We start from the raw sequence: 16,463 nt of genomic DNA, 5'->3' as shown, positions 1-16,463 counted from the left end.
CAGCTAAGGGTTGTCAGAAGGTTGTAAGTTGTGCCGACATACATTTCTTGCCAAGATTTGCATGTCAAAACTTTTGTTACAGAGGGTTATATGTTGGTTTTGCCTTACATGATACTTCAATTAATATTTTTCCGCATATGTGAGCAGCATTTTTCAATTTTTTGTATGCGCTGCATTTTTTTGAAAACAACTTCACCTAGATGAAGTCCAAATTATTATGTCAGGAGACCATTACACTTGATTTGTGATTGAATATGCTAAAAATCATACCTAAATTTCTTTCTTTCAATTGTCCTCCCTTGTTATGCTGCTTTCTTATACTGTAAACCTCTTTTGTTTGATCCATGTTTCCCTGAAGCAGTATCACTCATCCCCATATTGACCAGTCCAGTGACATGTTGTATATTGAAGGGCTTGTCCCTATTCCTCAAAGTGATATTACATTTTTTGACATTGGCGCTACGATGAGTGTCTTTTGAGACCCTGAAGCCGAATATGTAATCGGGCTTTTTTTCTAAAGAAAGTTATGAAAAAAAGGTAAATGTAGCGAAAGAATACTTAGGTGCTTTTCTTTTCTTTTCCTTTGGTTGACAATATGTTATTTTTCTTTTCCCTCATTGTTATTTTAGGCCTCTTAAAAGAAAAAACAGTATATCTGTATTGCAATGTCCTACATGATTATCATTGGCAGCGATCCCTAACCCCCCGTATAGTAGGATAACACAGTCTCTATTTGGCCTCAAACAGTGGATCAGACTGTGGGGGATAAAATTTAAATGATAGGGCTTAAAGTAATACAAGAATGTAGCATTTCATTCATGCAGTTTATTGGATATGGAGTAATTTTCCTTACGACTTTTCCTCAAACTGTCCAACGACTGAGGCTTGAGAGGACAAAGCAAAACTAGAAATGAAGGGGGGGGGGGCTGACGTTGGCCTCTCTCAAGTCAAACGAGATCTTTTTTCTTTTTTAATTTTGCTTGTGAACTTTGATGCCGAACGACACAATTTTAACCAAAACGCACTACGCTGCCTCGTCTGTTATTCCCAACCAGGAGCCCTCCAGATAGAGCAGAGCGAAGAGTCTGACCAGGGGAAGTATGAATGTGTGGCGACCAACAACGATGGAACCCGCTACTCTGCCCCAGCCAATCTATATGTCAGAGGTAGGAAACGTGTTAAAAGCACTGGCAAAACCTTTCTCAAACATTCTAATAACCTTTTCTTTAAAATTCATAAGCAATCTTTAAAATCAGCCAATTAAGTCGGCAGGGGTCATATCCTGTGAGGCTATTGTAAGTATGCATTGTTTTTGTTTTTTTGTTTTTTTGTTTTTTTGCACTTGACTTACCTGCACCTGATTTGAACCTACGGTATCTACTCTGTTATGTGTTTCTGGTCCTTTCCGTTGATTTTCCTGAGTCTAACACCAGTGACAAGACTGCTTGCTGTGTTTATCTACTAATTGCCTTTCAAACCTGACTGTCGAAGGGGGGACAGGGTGGACGGCCCTCCCCCATCAATCCTGACTCTTTTCCTAGCAGTGTACAAATCCTTTCTGGCCTTTTTTTTTATTTCTCCCTTTTGATCAACATTGGAAGGACACGTTTAAGATCACTACTTATGTTAATGAAATAATGAAATGTTAAAAAAAAAATCAAATTAAGATTAAAAACTGGCATACAACATATTTAAAGTACTCCTATAAATTAGTGTGTAAAATACAGTTTTTGATTGCTACACACTGTTAGAGAAATATACAGCCATAATGATTTTAGCCTATGGTATCAAGTATTCTGCAGGTGGAATAGCAGCATTGGTTTGCTTTTGGTAATTTTTCACAATGGCTGTGATGTTTCATCCTTCAAGGTCAAAATATTTTATGCATTTATGCAACTGTATTTACTGCTTGTCACTTTTATTTGCATACAGCAGTAAATGTTTAACACAGTTTCAAAAATTAAACCCAATGTTACTATTGTCTTAGTTAAATACTACATAGGGAATTGATTTATTTTATCTCTGTATTTCTATATATATGTACTTTTTTCAATACGTATTTGATGTTCAGTCCTATGGCTAGCTAAATTAACATCAAAGTATTATATAAAAATTGCAATAAAGTAAAATGCATTAATTTAAATTATTAATGTAAGATAGCCACATGGCTGGGAAACTATATATAAATATTCTTTCTGATTTTAAATGTTTGCACTCCAGTAGGTGAGACTGTTGCTATGTAACCCAGGTGCCAGGGAGATACAAGGGGCTCCCTGCACCACTCACACAGAAAGTCCTTCGAATTGTTTAACTAGCATCTGAACACCTGAAACATGGCCTTTTTACTCTCTGTGTTTCCCTTGTTTTTCTCCTTTCCTTATTTCATTTTGTTCTGCATCAATATCCCTACATCCCTCAGAGCTCCGAGAAGGTTGGTGTGTTTTTACTTTTTGATCACAACACAAAACAGAAATAATAAGTTCATTTGTTTGCCACCAAAAGTCACATCGTAAAGAAATTCAAGTCAAGATACAAATGCATTACCATGGCCTTTTAATATGTTCCTCCTGTTTATTTTTTAATACATTTTATTTCAATTTATGTTTATACATCTATTCATATTGTTTCTATCCTTGTCGCACATTCAATGTTCATGTTCCCATTGAGAATGCCCCTGGTCCTTGTCAGAATGCTTGACTGTCCAAAAAGGTGATGCATGTTTGCATCTTTGAGGTGGGGGTGGTAGGGACAATATTTGCATCTGTCGGAGGGTCTATTTGCATGGTCTCATTTTAATGCTTGAGCTAGTCATCCCCTTTCTCCCAGCCCTTACCCCCTGCCCTTCTCCTGTCAGTGTTCCTGCTTGGCTTCTCTGACAATAGATGACACAGGAGGTCGAATGAAAGATACAATTTAAAAAATATATTTTTATAAATAATAGAATATGGATTTAAATAATAATAATAATACTAATAATAATAAAAATTAAATTATGATGAGCAGGAACAATGCACTTGATTTATTTGAGCCCCTGTAATTACAGCATATACTACTGTTTTGCTGCATGGATGCGGGGGCTGCTTCACATGAGCATTTTGCCTCCGTACAGCCATTTAAACAACACTAAACTCCAATTTTCCCTGTGGTGCTCTCTCCATTTGAAGTTTCCCAGAGATAAAAATATGTTAAAGTAAAATCCATCCTTTGTCATAATTGGCACTAAAGTCAAGCACCAAGCTGTAAAAAAACAACCTTGCCCTCAGAGATTACATACTTCCTCTGACGGGGATGTTTGCGCAGGAAGTCATGAAAGAATTATGCATTTAGAGGGTTATCCACAAGACTTGACAAATGTAATGATATTCAAATGAGCAGGATAATATTATGTATGTGGGGAGCGTGATTCAATTGGATATTAATTAAATATTGAGTGAGAGAAACATTGTATTTAATAATGCAAGCAGTTCCCCTAGATTCCCTCTCTGGAGAGCTGCAGTCTGCTCAACAGAATGAGCTTTGTGAATTTGTAGCAGGCAGTTTGGAAGCTTTACACCTATGCTCAAATAAAGCAAATACCTGCACAAATAACTAGTATTGAGTCCCAGGAACTATTAAGAAGGGGGTTACAAAGCAGGGTCAATTAACGGGCAATGAATGCAAGTGTTCAGACTTTTAAAAAAATGATATAATCCTGCACAATTTTCAAGGCTCACTAAAGAATTTAATGAGTAATATAACCCAAGCGGAAACCATAAGCAGTAACACTGACTTTTTATAATAATACCTGGAAGTTCCTGCCTGTTTCCTTTATGCTTAAACCCCTCAGTTACCCACACCATTTATATGTAATTACTTTTTCCTTTGTACAATTCCTCACCTTTCAAATGAGAGGCAAAAACTAAATATCCGCTTATTTATGTTGTTCTTTCCATTTATTTATCTTTTGTTCTACGATCTTGTTGCTTTATTCCAAGTCTCTCCAAGTGTTTCTTATTCTCCTGGGACCCTAAGCTTGCGCTAGCTTAATTCACACTCTCTCCGACTATCTCTTCCTTTTTTTCAACGTGACACCTCCTCCTTTCTTCTGACCCTGTTGCTACTTCTTGTACCCCCCTGCAACCCTCCTCCTCCTCCCCCTTGACTCCCTTACATGGTTGCCTTGCAAAATCCTACATTGTTCTTGTATGCATGACAGACTTTTTGCTCCCCCTTCAAAAGGCCTTGAAACTGTCCATGTGCATTAAATGTTATGCATTTGAGTTCACTTAAAAGTGTACCTTTTATTTAAAAATCTTGCCTTCTTTTTCCCTATCTTTGAGAATATATTTTTTTTGGGTGTATCCACTAGAGCTGTCAAATGATATGCATTTTTAAAAATCCAGATTAATACCCAAATTAATCATGGTTTATCCACAGTGAAATCACACTTTTACATACCAGTTATCTTAAATGTAACGCCACATTTCAAAATGTTCAATCCCTCATTTAAAGTGTAATTCAAAGTTTACAGTCCTATAGGTTTAAATACCAGCTGAAATGCATTTGAAGCATCAGTTAATGGTCTTGATTTTGATTCACTCACAAGCATTGTATCATAATGGCATGTGGGGAGACATACTAATGCTTTTAAGAGCCAGCATAATAGGTCCTCTTGTAATAAACTGAAGGCTTCTTTGTCACAAAAGTATCTGCATCAAAAACAAATGTGCAGTTTTACTTTTACCCTTCGAGCCTCTTAAAAAAGTTTACCTTTCATATCCATCTTCATAACATTGTTTACATTAAAAGTAGGCTAGCACAGAATATAGCATGCTTCTAACCTTGCGTGACTGCACTTACTAGGAACTTCAAGAGGCTTAGTGCTGTTATCTTTTTACACTCTCTGTTGTAGTCTTTAAAGGGTCAAAAGCCAGAGCAGGGACAGGCATGTTTAATGTGATTTTTAAAAATGAATGCATTTTCACTTTTAAGTTAATGCAAGTGTTAATGCATTAAATTTGACAGCCCGAGTGTCAACTTTGGAACAAGCCTGAGAAAGTGCAGAAAGCACTACCTCCCCCCCTTTGTTGCGTGTGGAACTTCTCATAAGTACTATCTTTGTCTGTGTGATGTGAGAATGTGATGCGGCACATTATCTCACATCAGCTGGAAGTACGCAGCCGAGAAGTTGTTTCTTTGCATACAACTGTGGAGTGCTGTCGACTCTCCAGCACTTTGTGCGGTTCTGTTTATCTGTTCTGATGGTGATACAGTATTTGTGCATGGTGCTTGTGTTGACGTTAACCCATTTGCCATTAAAATCTCAAAGTCTCGGATCAAATGTCTTTAAATGTGTTTTCTTAATGTTTCATCCAACAATCATAAATGGTCTACTGTATGTAAAAACTCATTTAATTTTTTAGCTACAAATAAATATTCTGTAACATTTTATTTTGATTTGGATTTTTATATGTATGTTTTTTTTTTCTTTTTGCAACATTTGAGAAGGATCCTGAGCATTATTCCATCATTTCTGTTGGATTTTCACACCTTGTTTTGTCTTTTTCAGTACGTCGGGTGCCACCAAGATTCTCCATTCCACCCACAGACAATGAGATCATGCCAGGCGGCAGTGTCAATATCACATGTGTGGCAGTAGGTTCTCCCATGCCATATGTCAAGTGGATGCTTGGTGCTGAAGACCTTACACCGGAGGACGACATGCCCATTGGAAGGAATGTCTTAGAGCTTACAGACGTCCGACAGTCAGCCAACTATACATGTGTGGCAATGTCAACCCTGGGGGTGATTGAGGCTGTAGCACAGATAACAGTGAAAGGTAAAGTTGCTTCTTATCATGATACTATATTAAAGACAAAAATGTCAGCAGTAGGCTGCAGTATGAAAGACAGAGTTGGAATTCATAATAGTTCACTTATAGCAATGCTTTCAAAATGTTTCAAAGTTGCCAGTATAGTTTGGAAGTTCAACCTCAGCTCTTATAATGAGTCTATAATAAACTAAAAAATGCCAAAATGCAGATACTCTAATCCTTGTATACATAAATGGCCCCATTTAAACCCATTAAAACCACTATTTTTGATAGCATGGACATTAAAGCTTGAACTCATGCCTTCTATTATATCAGGCTTTGAAACTAGAGCCGCTGCTTAAAAATTGTAGGTTTTTACTATTTTCCACCAGTCAGCCATTTTCCTATGTTTGCCCTTTGGGGCAAAGATGTAGGCCAACGTAGCAAATTCATGCTATAAAATTATGTGTGTGTGTTGATATGGATAGTGAGTGGTGTGGAGAGAGTGCGGTGGTAAATGGTGGAGTGCTGAGCAAAACCCGAAAGGTCAGTCCACCTTAAATGAGTCTGGGTCAGGTTGTAATGGGCACCAGGTGTAGGACGTTTATGCTCCATCACAAGAGAGTATAGTTGCTTGCTATCTTCAAGGCTAAACCCCTTCACTTTAATCAGCAGGTGGCATGGCTTGGGTCTTGAGGAGTTGTAGCAGTTATTCATTGATAATAGCCTAGACTGTACACACACTGCACTGCTACATTTACAACTATACTACTATTATTAGGATACAGACCAACCAATTGGCAGTAAGTAATTCTTTAATTTTTAACCAGCACATGGATGAGGTGCCGCTGATAATGACAATGCACACTCCCAAAAGCCGCCTTGCATAACTAGATGCCTGCCACAGCATCCAGGCGACATTATCTTTGAATGTTTCCAGGCAGGTGATGTGCAGACCCAGCATGCAGAGTGATCAGTGCTCTGGTGAATGAGTGGACAGTTGATCAAACAACTAAAACAGGCGGCACTCATTGTCAGGAGTCTGCTTTGGTTGTTTGATGAATTAATGATTTGCACCCCTTCACCAGAGTACATCAAAAGTCATAGCATGACGTGTTTGAGTTAATTTGCCTTACTTAATATTGCACGTCCTGCACACATCACAAGGTCATTGCTAAAATGATATATTGTGCAGGCCTAGTGTGTATAGAGACATTTGTGTGTGTGTGTGTGTGTGTGTGTGTGTGTGCAACTCGAGATATAGGAATTTTATTGTACTATAGGTCACACACCTTCACCCACCCACCAACTCCCACAAGCACATGTGGGCTTTCAAACTCCACAGAATATAATACATTATAGCTTCTAGGTGTAGCATTTTTCTGTATATGAATTAGGTTTAGCATTTTTACCCCCATTCGTTTTGACTCACGTGTCTTTGACTTTGATAAAACGTTAGCTTGACTTTGATATACGAAAGTTCAAAGCCCCTCGATAATTTCTCCTTATCATTATGCCCACGCACATGTATCTTCACAGAGGCCCATACACACCCTCACATGCACTCCTTCAAGACAACAAAAACAATGGCAACCTGCAGCTATGCAAAAATGCAGCTGTGGGGAAAACAAACAAAGTAGAGCTTTGTACATTTGAGACCATGCAGCTGTTGTTGCAGTCAAAACCATAACTTTCATATTTCATACCTGGCAAGATGAAGATATTTCATAGCACAAGAAGCTTTGGAGAAAAAAAACTGGCATTTAAAGAGCTAAAATGCTGAAAATGAAAGAATGTGGAAGTCAATAAATTTAATCCTGAAAAAAAGAAAAATAATAATATATATATATTTTTTGTCATTTCAGGTAACAAGTCTGATTTTTTAAATCTGCTACTGCACCTAAATAATAATAATAATGCATAAAATCAATGGTGTGGTTAAACATTGATATAATATTAATATATAATATTTTAGAGCAGTTTTTATGTAAACACATTTGTCCTTTAACGACATCAGTGCAACTTTCTTAAAATGAGACACAGGGGCTAGGGCTAGGCAGGAGGGGAGTGTGCAAAGCATCGTGATTATTGTTTGGTGTCCTCTGTAGGAATGGTACTTATCTGAGTGTAATCATATCTACACTGCAGCGTACCAGAAAGATATCCTAGACTGGTGTCGCCATGTGCACGTACACACAAGGGACAGACTCACATACACACACACTCAGCTTTGTTTTTCCTAGACATAACAGAGATATTAGTCACAATATAACAGTCTGGCAGCAACTCCCCCAGAAGCATACTTCAGATGGCATATAAAGACAATCTATTGCCCTGATATCTTTTGCCACGTGCCACGGTGTGGGGAATTAAAGCAATAAATTTACCTGTTAAATTATTAACGTGATAAACACTGGGAAATCAGAGATTAACGGCAACAGCATTCTCGGCAGCTGAACACAGGCTATGCAAAGCCAAATCCCACTACTCTCTAGTTCATATGCAACTTTTTTTTTTCCTTTTTCTTAACAAATGTAAAGTAGAAATGTGTGAAAAAAGAATTCTCAGTGCCCTGAACCATAAAATAAATCAATTTGATTATAAGTTGATTGCATGCTGTGTGCAATATTTAGCATTTTTATTAATATTTATGTTATACTTATCACAGCATTGCCCAAGGCTCCTGGTATTCCTGTGGTGACGGAGCGTACAGCCACCAGTATAACATTGACGTGGGACTCTGGCAATCCTGAACCAGTATCCTACTACATCATCCAGCACAAGTCCAAGTACTCGGAGGACTCATACAAGGAGATTGATGGCGTAGCCACCACTCGGTACAGTGTGGGAGGCCTCAGCCCGTACTCGGACTATGAGTTTCGGGTGGTGGCGGTGAACAACATTGGTAGAGGGCCACCCAGTGAGAGCATTGAGGCCAAAACAGCTGAGCAGGCACCCAGCACGGCACCAAGGCAGGTCAGAGGTCACATGATGAGCACCACTACAGCTGTCATCCACTGGGATGAACCAGAAGAGGCTAATGGACAGATCATGGGCTATAGAGTCTACTACACCATGGACTCCACCCAGCATGTCAACCTCTGGGAGAAGCAAATTGTTCGGGGGGCTGACTTTGTCACCATCCAGGGCCTCATCCCTAATAAAACCTACTACATCAAGGTTTTGGCATATACCTCAGTAGGTGATGGACCTCTTTCTCCAGACCTTCAGATCATTGCTAAGACAGGAGGTGAGTTTTGACGTTCAAAAATCCAAAATGATTTAGAAATTCCATTGAAACACTAACTGAACAGATTTGAAGTTCACAGACTCCACAATTAAACTTGAAGTGTGACAAACATTTTTGCTGCTACATTTCTTCAGTCGCTGATCCTCATTAGTGGGTTCCAGTTGTTAACCAGAGCTATAAACACAAACATCTTCAGGCTGTCAACAAACACTTCATCTGGTTTGGGGAAATAGTTTGGAATTGGTAAAGTTAACTCATAGGAAAAGAAATACAAATGCCTTGTTGTTTACTAATGAAAAAGTAATATTTGTCTTTTTCTATGAATTAACCATAATTATATCTGCAGGTAGCGGTTTCATATTGGCAAAAAAAATGACTGCGTCTCCTGAAATACAATGTGGCTCTTGTAGCAAATTGGCATCTGTGGAAGTATGACTGTAATGATAATGAAAAGTGCAAGATGGAGAGAGTAATGAATGAATCTCTTCATTCGTTTTTTTTTGCAGTTCCCTCCCAACCAACAGACTTCAAAGGAGAAGCCAAATCAGAAACAAGTATTTTACTTTCATGGGTGGCGCCAGCACAGACTGGACAGGAAAATCAAATTACAGGATATGAACTCATGTACAAGAAGAGGGATGACAAAGAGGAGGTAATTACTTTTCTGACACTCTGACATTTTAGTAACCCCTGAAATGAAAAGTCAGTAATAACATGTGAACTACTCTGAATCACACTTTGTTTACACCATTTACATAATATCACACATACAGTAGAAGTGAGTTGGTATCACTCTTAATTAGTGTGTAAATCTTATGTATATAGATGATACTGGACATGTACTATTATATAATGAGTAGTCCAAACAGTATGAGGTATCTGACATGTGAAGGGTTACAACTTTTATTACATTTTGGTCAGAAAATTGCAAAAAGACTGGATTGCATAAGTAGAGTAGAGTTACCATGTAATTTGTCAATCACAGTGAAGTTTACTAAATTGAGTGTCAGACTCATTCTTTTGACAAAATAAACATCTTGTTTCAGCTCTGACAACTGAAATAGATCCTTTGTACACTCTTTTTTTATATATCTGAAAGGGTATTGTTCTTATATTCATCTTTTTTTTCACTTTTATTTCATACTCATTGTTTATATGGTGAAACTTTCTTCCCAGAAACGCATCAGCTTTGAGCCGACAACAACATACCTACTGAAGGACTTGAAGCCCTTCACTACTTATACTTTCCGCCTGGCTGCCCATAGTAAACATGGAGTTGGGGCTTACACCAATGAGATCTCTGCAGAAACTCCACAGACACGTAGGTCTTCTTCCTTATCTGACAGAGTTTAAATGATTTTTTGGAAAGAAACACATTTTCAAATGCATTCCAGATTTTATGGGTGCTGGAAAAACGCGAAAATGACAAAAAAAAAATGTCAGTAAGGTCCTGAGCACAGATAAAGGGAATGAGACTTTTCTTTAAAGGGCTGATGCATTTGAAAATAGCAACAATGAAAACATTTGAAATAGTAAATAAGTGTTATGAAGTCCACCTGACCATGCAGTATTCACTTTGAAAAGGTTGCATGGACAGAGTATGCAGGCTTTCCTGTGAATTCAGGAGACAAGGCTACAAAAACTGTCTCTCTCCATCTTTGGTGAACAAAAGCATTCTCAACTTAAATGAATGATAGAAACTTGAATTATTTATATGGCTGCCCATATCTGCTTCACTCAAATGTTTGACTTTTTTTATAAGTCATAAGGCATAGTTGGCCTATAAGAAGCCTTGTCTCTTGATGTTGCATGTCAGCCAAAAATTAGACAATAGATATTTTTTTTAGACTGAGCTTTCTATGTAGCTACAGTAATATGCCAGGGACCAATTCTCTGGACATGAAAGGGATTTTCCCCATTCTCTTTCCATTCAAGAACCGGCACTGACATTAATCCTCAATTCAAATCCAAATCAAGAAGGTTGTGGAGTAACATCATCATAGAAAGCTCAAAGCAAGTATTGTCTCTGTAGTTAGGGGCATTTCCACCCAGAAGACCTCATATTTATGAAATGGGTACAAATTGCAAAATTGGATTCTGTTGTTTATTACAAAATTAAACTAAATCCAGTCCATTTGATCAGTCAGAAAAGTTCACCTAACAACACAAGTCAAAAAAAACTTTCTACATCTAACATAAATCTGAGGTCTCTGAAAGACAAAGGGCAGAGATCAGGTAGGTATAAAAACTCCAGAGTTCAAACTCTGCCCAGATGTATGTTCTGAGGTAAATTATGAAGTTGATTTAAAAAGTGCATGCCGATGTTATCAGAATCTAATAAATCAGTCATGTCTCCTTGGGAAGTTCTCTGTTGTACAATCAGGCTTTTACCACAAACCAACAGGCTTCGGAAAGGTTGGTGACAAATACAACATTTTTTCTACTTTAAATAAGTTAAAGCATCAACCTTTATGTTTTTGGATTGATGGTAACTGCTTGCCAAATTTAGCTTAGTTATTACTTCATTTAATTTGGAATAGTTTTAATTTAGAAAGTAATCCTCAAGTACTTTAAAAAAATGTTTAGATTTTAATTTTTGTCAGAGTTAAGGAATTACAGGCTTTAGGGAAATACCATATTAGGATATATGCATTTTTTTTCTTTTTTTATTGTTTGTTTCAATGCGAAGGTATGATACATATGGCAAAGCTGTCCTTTTTCCAATCAACACCTTTCATTCATAATCAGTGTGTACAGTTTTTTGTTGGTTTCTGCCTTTTGTTTTGTCTTTATTTGTGGTGTTTCATTGATTTTAAATACCATGCATTTATCCACCAGTCATTGTGCTTTGTCCTCATTTTTGTGTTATTTTGTTTTTCTTTTCTTTTTTTCCTTTGTTTGGTCACTTCTACCATCATCATCCCAACCGAAACCAAAACCGAAACTACTTAAACACAACAAAAATCCAACTCAATGAATGGCCTGACCAAACAAAATCCCCAAAAAATCCTGCACCTGCTCCAAATCCAACCCCCACCAACCAGAACCCTCAGGCCCACCGCAAGAAGTCAAGTGCTATAGCCCCAGCTCCACCACCATCCTGGTAAGTTGGCGGCCACCAACAATGGAATTACAAAATGGGATCATAACACAATACACCATCCAATACACCGCAACTGAAGGGGAAGATACTACTACTACACGTCAAATCTCCAGCATCACTCCGGAAAGCTCCCAGTACCTTTTGGAAAACTTGGATAAATGGACAGAGTACCGTGTGACAGTCATTGCTCATACAGATGTTGGAGCAGGACCAGAGAGCCTGCCACAGCTCATCCGCACAGAGGAGGATGGTATGTGTTGGCTAAAACAAAGCCCAGCTGCAAATCCAGTCTACCCTTCTTAACCTACCCTGTCAAATACTAACAACCTCGCCTTAATCTACAAGTCCCTCTTCTTTTCTACCCCTCTGCCTCTGCTTCTAATAAGACTGTCGCCATTTCACACTTTTAGCCCGGTTTTGGACTGTACATTTTTGTGACTGCGACTCGCTTTGTGAAAGCACCTTTTTGGCTTTTTTTCCTCACGCTGCTCAATTTCAACACATGGTATGGTATTTTCAGCTGCAGGCCTCGAACTTCCAAGTCCCAACTGTCATTTTTGAAATATTCTCTGCAGTATTTTTGAAAGGCAGCATTTTTGAAATGATTCACTTTTTTTTTTTTTTGTTAAGGAACTTGACAAAAGTTCTGGACAGTGGGAATGACAAAAGGTGGAAGATTTTTTGAAGGCCATTTTTGAAAATATTTTTTCTCCCCCTCATGTAATAAAAATCATTTTTATTCATTTTTTCCTTGCTCCATAGCCAAAATTCTTGTAGTGCTTCAAGCATTTGAAACACTTGAAGCCCCCCTTTTGGCTCCACTTTTCTATTTTGGCTAAACACATTTTTATTCCATGTTTTTAAATTCCACTCTACCCATTTTTAATGTTTCAAGATTAGGTCAGTTGTCAGACCTGTTTTTGCTGTTGTTTTTTCCCCTTACCATTGTTGAAATATTGATGTCATGCAGTGATTGTTGCAGTTTGCTGCACTTTTGTGATTTTTTTTTGTCACTGCAGCATTTTGCGCAACGGCTTTGGAAGAGCATTAAAAGCAAAGTGAAGGGGGTTCTCTATAATTTTGACCTTTTTTCTTCTATCCCATGGTGTTCCTCCAGTTCCTAGCGGGCCACCTCGTAAAGTTGAGGTGGAGGCTGTCAACTCCTCATCAATTAAAGTGATCTGGCGTTCACCGATGCCCACCAAGCAGCACGGTCAGATCCGAGGGTACCAGGTGCACTATGTCAGGATGGTTAATGGGGAGCCCACAGGACAGCCAGCCATCAAGGACATCCTGATTGATGATGCCCAGGTACAACACCCTCCTCAGCCAGCCACCTCATCTCTCAGACATATAGTATCACTTTCTCTCCCACCTTTATGGGCTACAGCAAAGTCTTTTATTTGGAGTGGAAGAAAAGCTAGTTTATATCCTGTCATAACAATTGTTCCACACAGTAAAATAGTGAGTATTGAAATGTTTAGTCACTAATCACAATTCAGCTAGATGCTTAGTGCATATTTATCTGCATACATATTTTTTTGGTATATTATTATTACTTTTACTACATTTATTTAGTAGTTGCATACAAACTATGTTAACATGTTCTCACCAGTTATTAGTGTCTGTACTTGGCCTTAATTTGTGTCTCTTTTCTCTCCATATACGTATGTCATTATCAGTGGGAATATGATGATGCATCTGATCATGTAAGTAATTAAACTTGACAAAATTCCAATCTTCTTTGCTTCCCCTGCTATCATCCTCTGCATTAATGGCATGTATTTTGTGTATATAGGAGGTTTTTATGACCTACAATAGCTTGGGCCCTATTTCACCTTCTTAAGAAATCTGTCAGAAAAATTGCAAATAGAACTACTTGATTAGCAAGGAAATTCAAATTGAGCTTCACTGACCAAATGGCTAATGCTGACTTTAAAGGCTTGAACTCTGTTGGTGACGACTGAGAAAGTCATTTTGTTTCAAGACCAAACGCAGTCTTTGCCAAATTATTTATTAACCAAAGCTTATTAACACTATCCTTGTCCACTGAAGCATGCACTAATTTTAAGTATTTGCTGAGAGAATGTGTCTGTTTTGTCCTTTGTGATGATAATGCTGACATCACATCCCACTTTTATCTCTCTACTTGCTCATATCTGCAAATCAGCAAGTAAGTGCCCTGAAACTAAAGCCCTGCATCTTTACAGGACATGATCATCACAGAGCTGCAGGCTGAGACCACATATTCAGTTACCGTGGCAGCCTATACAACAAAAGGCGACGGTGCACGCAGCAAGCCCAAACTGATCACCACCACTGGCGCAGGTAACATATGATTACATGTTACTGCTGACAAATCTCTGCTAATATACAAGATGAGCCTACAAAATGTTTGCTATGTAAAGCTGTGTAACTGCACCAGATATGATTTTTTTGTCAAGCAAGCATGTAAAGTGTGAATGTAGCAAATTGCTGTCTTGTTTAGTATGACGCAGCAATGTTTAAAAGTTTCATAAACAATATTTAGCTCTGTTAGATGTCAGCAAACAATTATTAGCTACTTAAGGATATAGTCAAGAAATTGGGACCTGAGCAGAGTATGAAGTCACAATCCCTCTGTGTTTGTTGTAATTTGAGCCTCTCTGTTCTTGGTTTTGATAGCCAGTCCAGCCGCACTTGCATGATAGTGCACGTGAGTTCCTCCATGTCCTCTGCCGTTCTCAACATGGCTGCAGGGTTACAAACTTTGTCAAATTGCAACTAAATAGTACACTAAAATGTTGTCTACTCAGATACCACTTTATTTTTGTGAGTAAAACACATAAGTTTGTTTTGGTCTTGAGATGCTGCAGATCCAGCATCTAGTGGGCCTGAATATCATGTGTCACATCTTTAAGGCACTTTCAAAATTATGGATAATTCAGAGAGAAGACAACAAAGATAACCAGTTCAGCTTGTGACACTATTATACCACAGTGCAAACACCTAGTAATATTGTATTTCATTTAGGATCAGGTGCAATCATGTTTTTCCATATTTCTAACAATTCTTTCCTCTCTCAGTTCCTGATAAACCTCGACTAATGGTCAGTACAACCAACATGGGCACAGCTCTCCTCCAGTGGCATCCCCCAGCAGTAACCCACGGGCCCCTACAAGGCTATCGCCTCCGTTTTGGCCGCAAAGACATAGACCCCCTGACTGTCATTGAGTTCCCTGAGCGAGAGAACCACTACACTACCAAAGAGATCCATAAGGGAGCCTCATACACATTTCGCCTTTCAGCGCGCAACAAGGTGGGCTTTGGTGAAGAGACAGTTAAAGAAGTCACCACAAATGAGGTTGTCCCAAGCGGTTACCCTCAGAGTATTACAGCAGAGGGTGCCACCACTTCAACTATTCAGGTTAGCTGGCAACCTGTCTTGCTGGCAGAGCGGAATGGCCAAATATTGAAATATGCTCTGCAGTATAAGGACATCAACAGCCCACGCAGTCCTTCAGAACTTTTCATCACAGCCCCGGAATCAACAGTCATCTTGGATGGCCTTAAGGCAGATACCACTTATGATATTAAAATGTGTGCCTTCACCAGCAAGGGCTCTGGCCCCTATAGCCCAAGTGTCCAATTCAGGACACAGCCTTTGGATCAAGGTAGGACCAGTCCCTGAACCGTCTTAGCTCTTCTCCTTTTAAAAATCAACTTTTCCTTGTTCAGTCCTTTCCATCAACCACAACTTCCTCTGAATGCCTCAAATGACAGAAGTTGACAAAGTATGGAATCAACCAGAAGACTCTAGTATTAAAATATTGTCCAACCCTTAGTTTTCTTTAGCTTAAAATTATTTGATTTAAGAAACTCACATGGAGTAAGTATGTATGTCTTTTTGTGTCTTGTCAGTCAAGAAAAAGGTCAGTCAATCATTTCAAAAGTTGGTGTTGGTAAGAAGGTAAGAGGACAGTGTTTAGTTCAGTGTAGTACTGATATCAGCCTGGTTTTGGGAGGAGGCATTCCCAGGTAAGCACTGATTTGGGACCATTGGTGATAAAGTTGGTGTTTTGTGTCTAAATCACCTGCTCCCCCTTTCTTTTAGCAGTGTTTGCAAAAAATTTTCACGTGAGAGCTGCCATGAAGACATCAGTATTGCTGACTTGGGAAATCCCTGACACCTACAACCCAGCTCAACCTTTTACTGTGAGCACCATCTAGATACGCGAAACATTTTCACAATTCTTTGACTTAGAAATTGTTCACTTAACGTCTATCAATGCATGTATAAACTTTAATATCATCATGAAACATCAACTCATGCACATGCA

The 16,463-nt window shown here is 38.5% G+C and overlaps 1 protein-coding gene across 2 annotated transcripts in view; it reads left to right on the top strand.

Moving 5' to 3' along the window:
• The window catches only part of LOC128384288 (receptor-type tyrosine-protein phosphatase delta), a 135,278-nt gene that overhangs the window by 85,965 nt on the left and 32,850 nt on the right, over positions 1 to 16,463 (top strand). Inside the window, exons 6-16 of one of the 2 annotated variants that reach the window (XM_053343839.1) lie at positions 1,056 to 1,166; positions 5,549 to 5,818; positions 8,460 to 9,041; positions 9,548 to 9,693; positions 10,218 to 10,362; positions 12,086 to 12,394; positions 13,262 to 13,455; positions 13,827 to 13,853; positions 14,355 to 14,472; positions 15,210 to 15,797; positions 16,241 to 16,338. In XM_053343839.1, the coding sequence (XP_053199814.1) occupies positions 1,056 to 1,166; positions 5,549 to 5,818; positions 8,460 to 9,041; positions 9,548 to 9,693; positions 10,218 to 10,362; positions 12,086 to 12,394; positions 13,262 to 13,455; positions 13,827 to 13,853; positions 14,355 to 14,472; positions 15,210 to 15,797; positions 16,241 to 16,338 (2,588 nt within the window). Of the gene's footprint in view, positions 1 to 1,055; positions 1,167 to 5,548; positions 5,819 to 8,459; positions 9,042 to 9,547; positions 9,694 to 10,217; positions 10,363 to 12,085; positions 12,395 to 13,261; positions 13,456 to 13,826; positions 13,854 to 14,354; positions 14,473 to 15,209; positions 15,798 to 16,237; positions 16,339 to 16,463 lie in introns of both variants that reach the window. The other variant, XM_053343838.1, reaches the window with a different exon arrangement.

The sequence above is a fragment of the Scomber japonicus genome, chromosome 22 (assembly GCF_027409825.1).
Source record: "Scomber japonicus isolate fScoJap1 chromosome 22, fScoJap1.pri, whole genome shotgun sequence".
NCBI lineage: Eukaryota > Metazoa > Chordata > Actinopteri > Scombriformes > Scombridae > Scomber > Scomber japonicus.
This window is presented reverse-complemented; position numbering and strand designations above follow the sequence as displayed.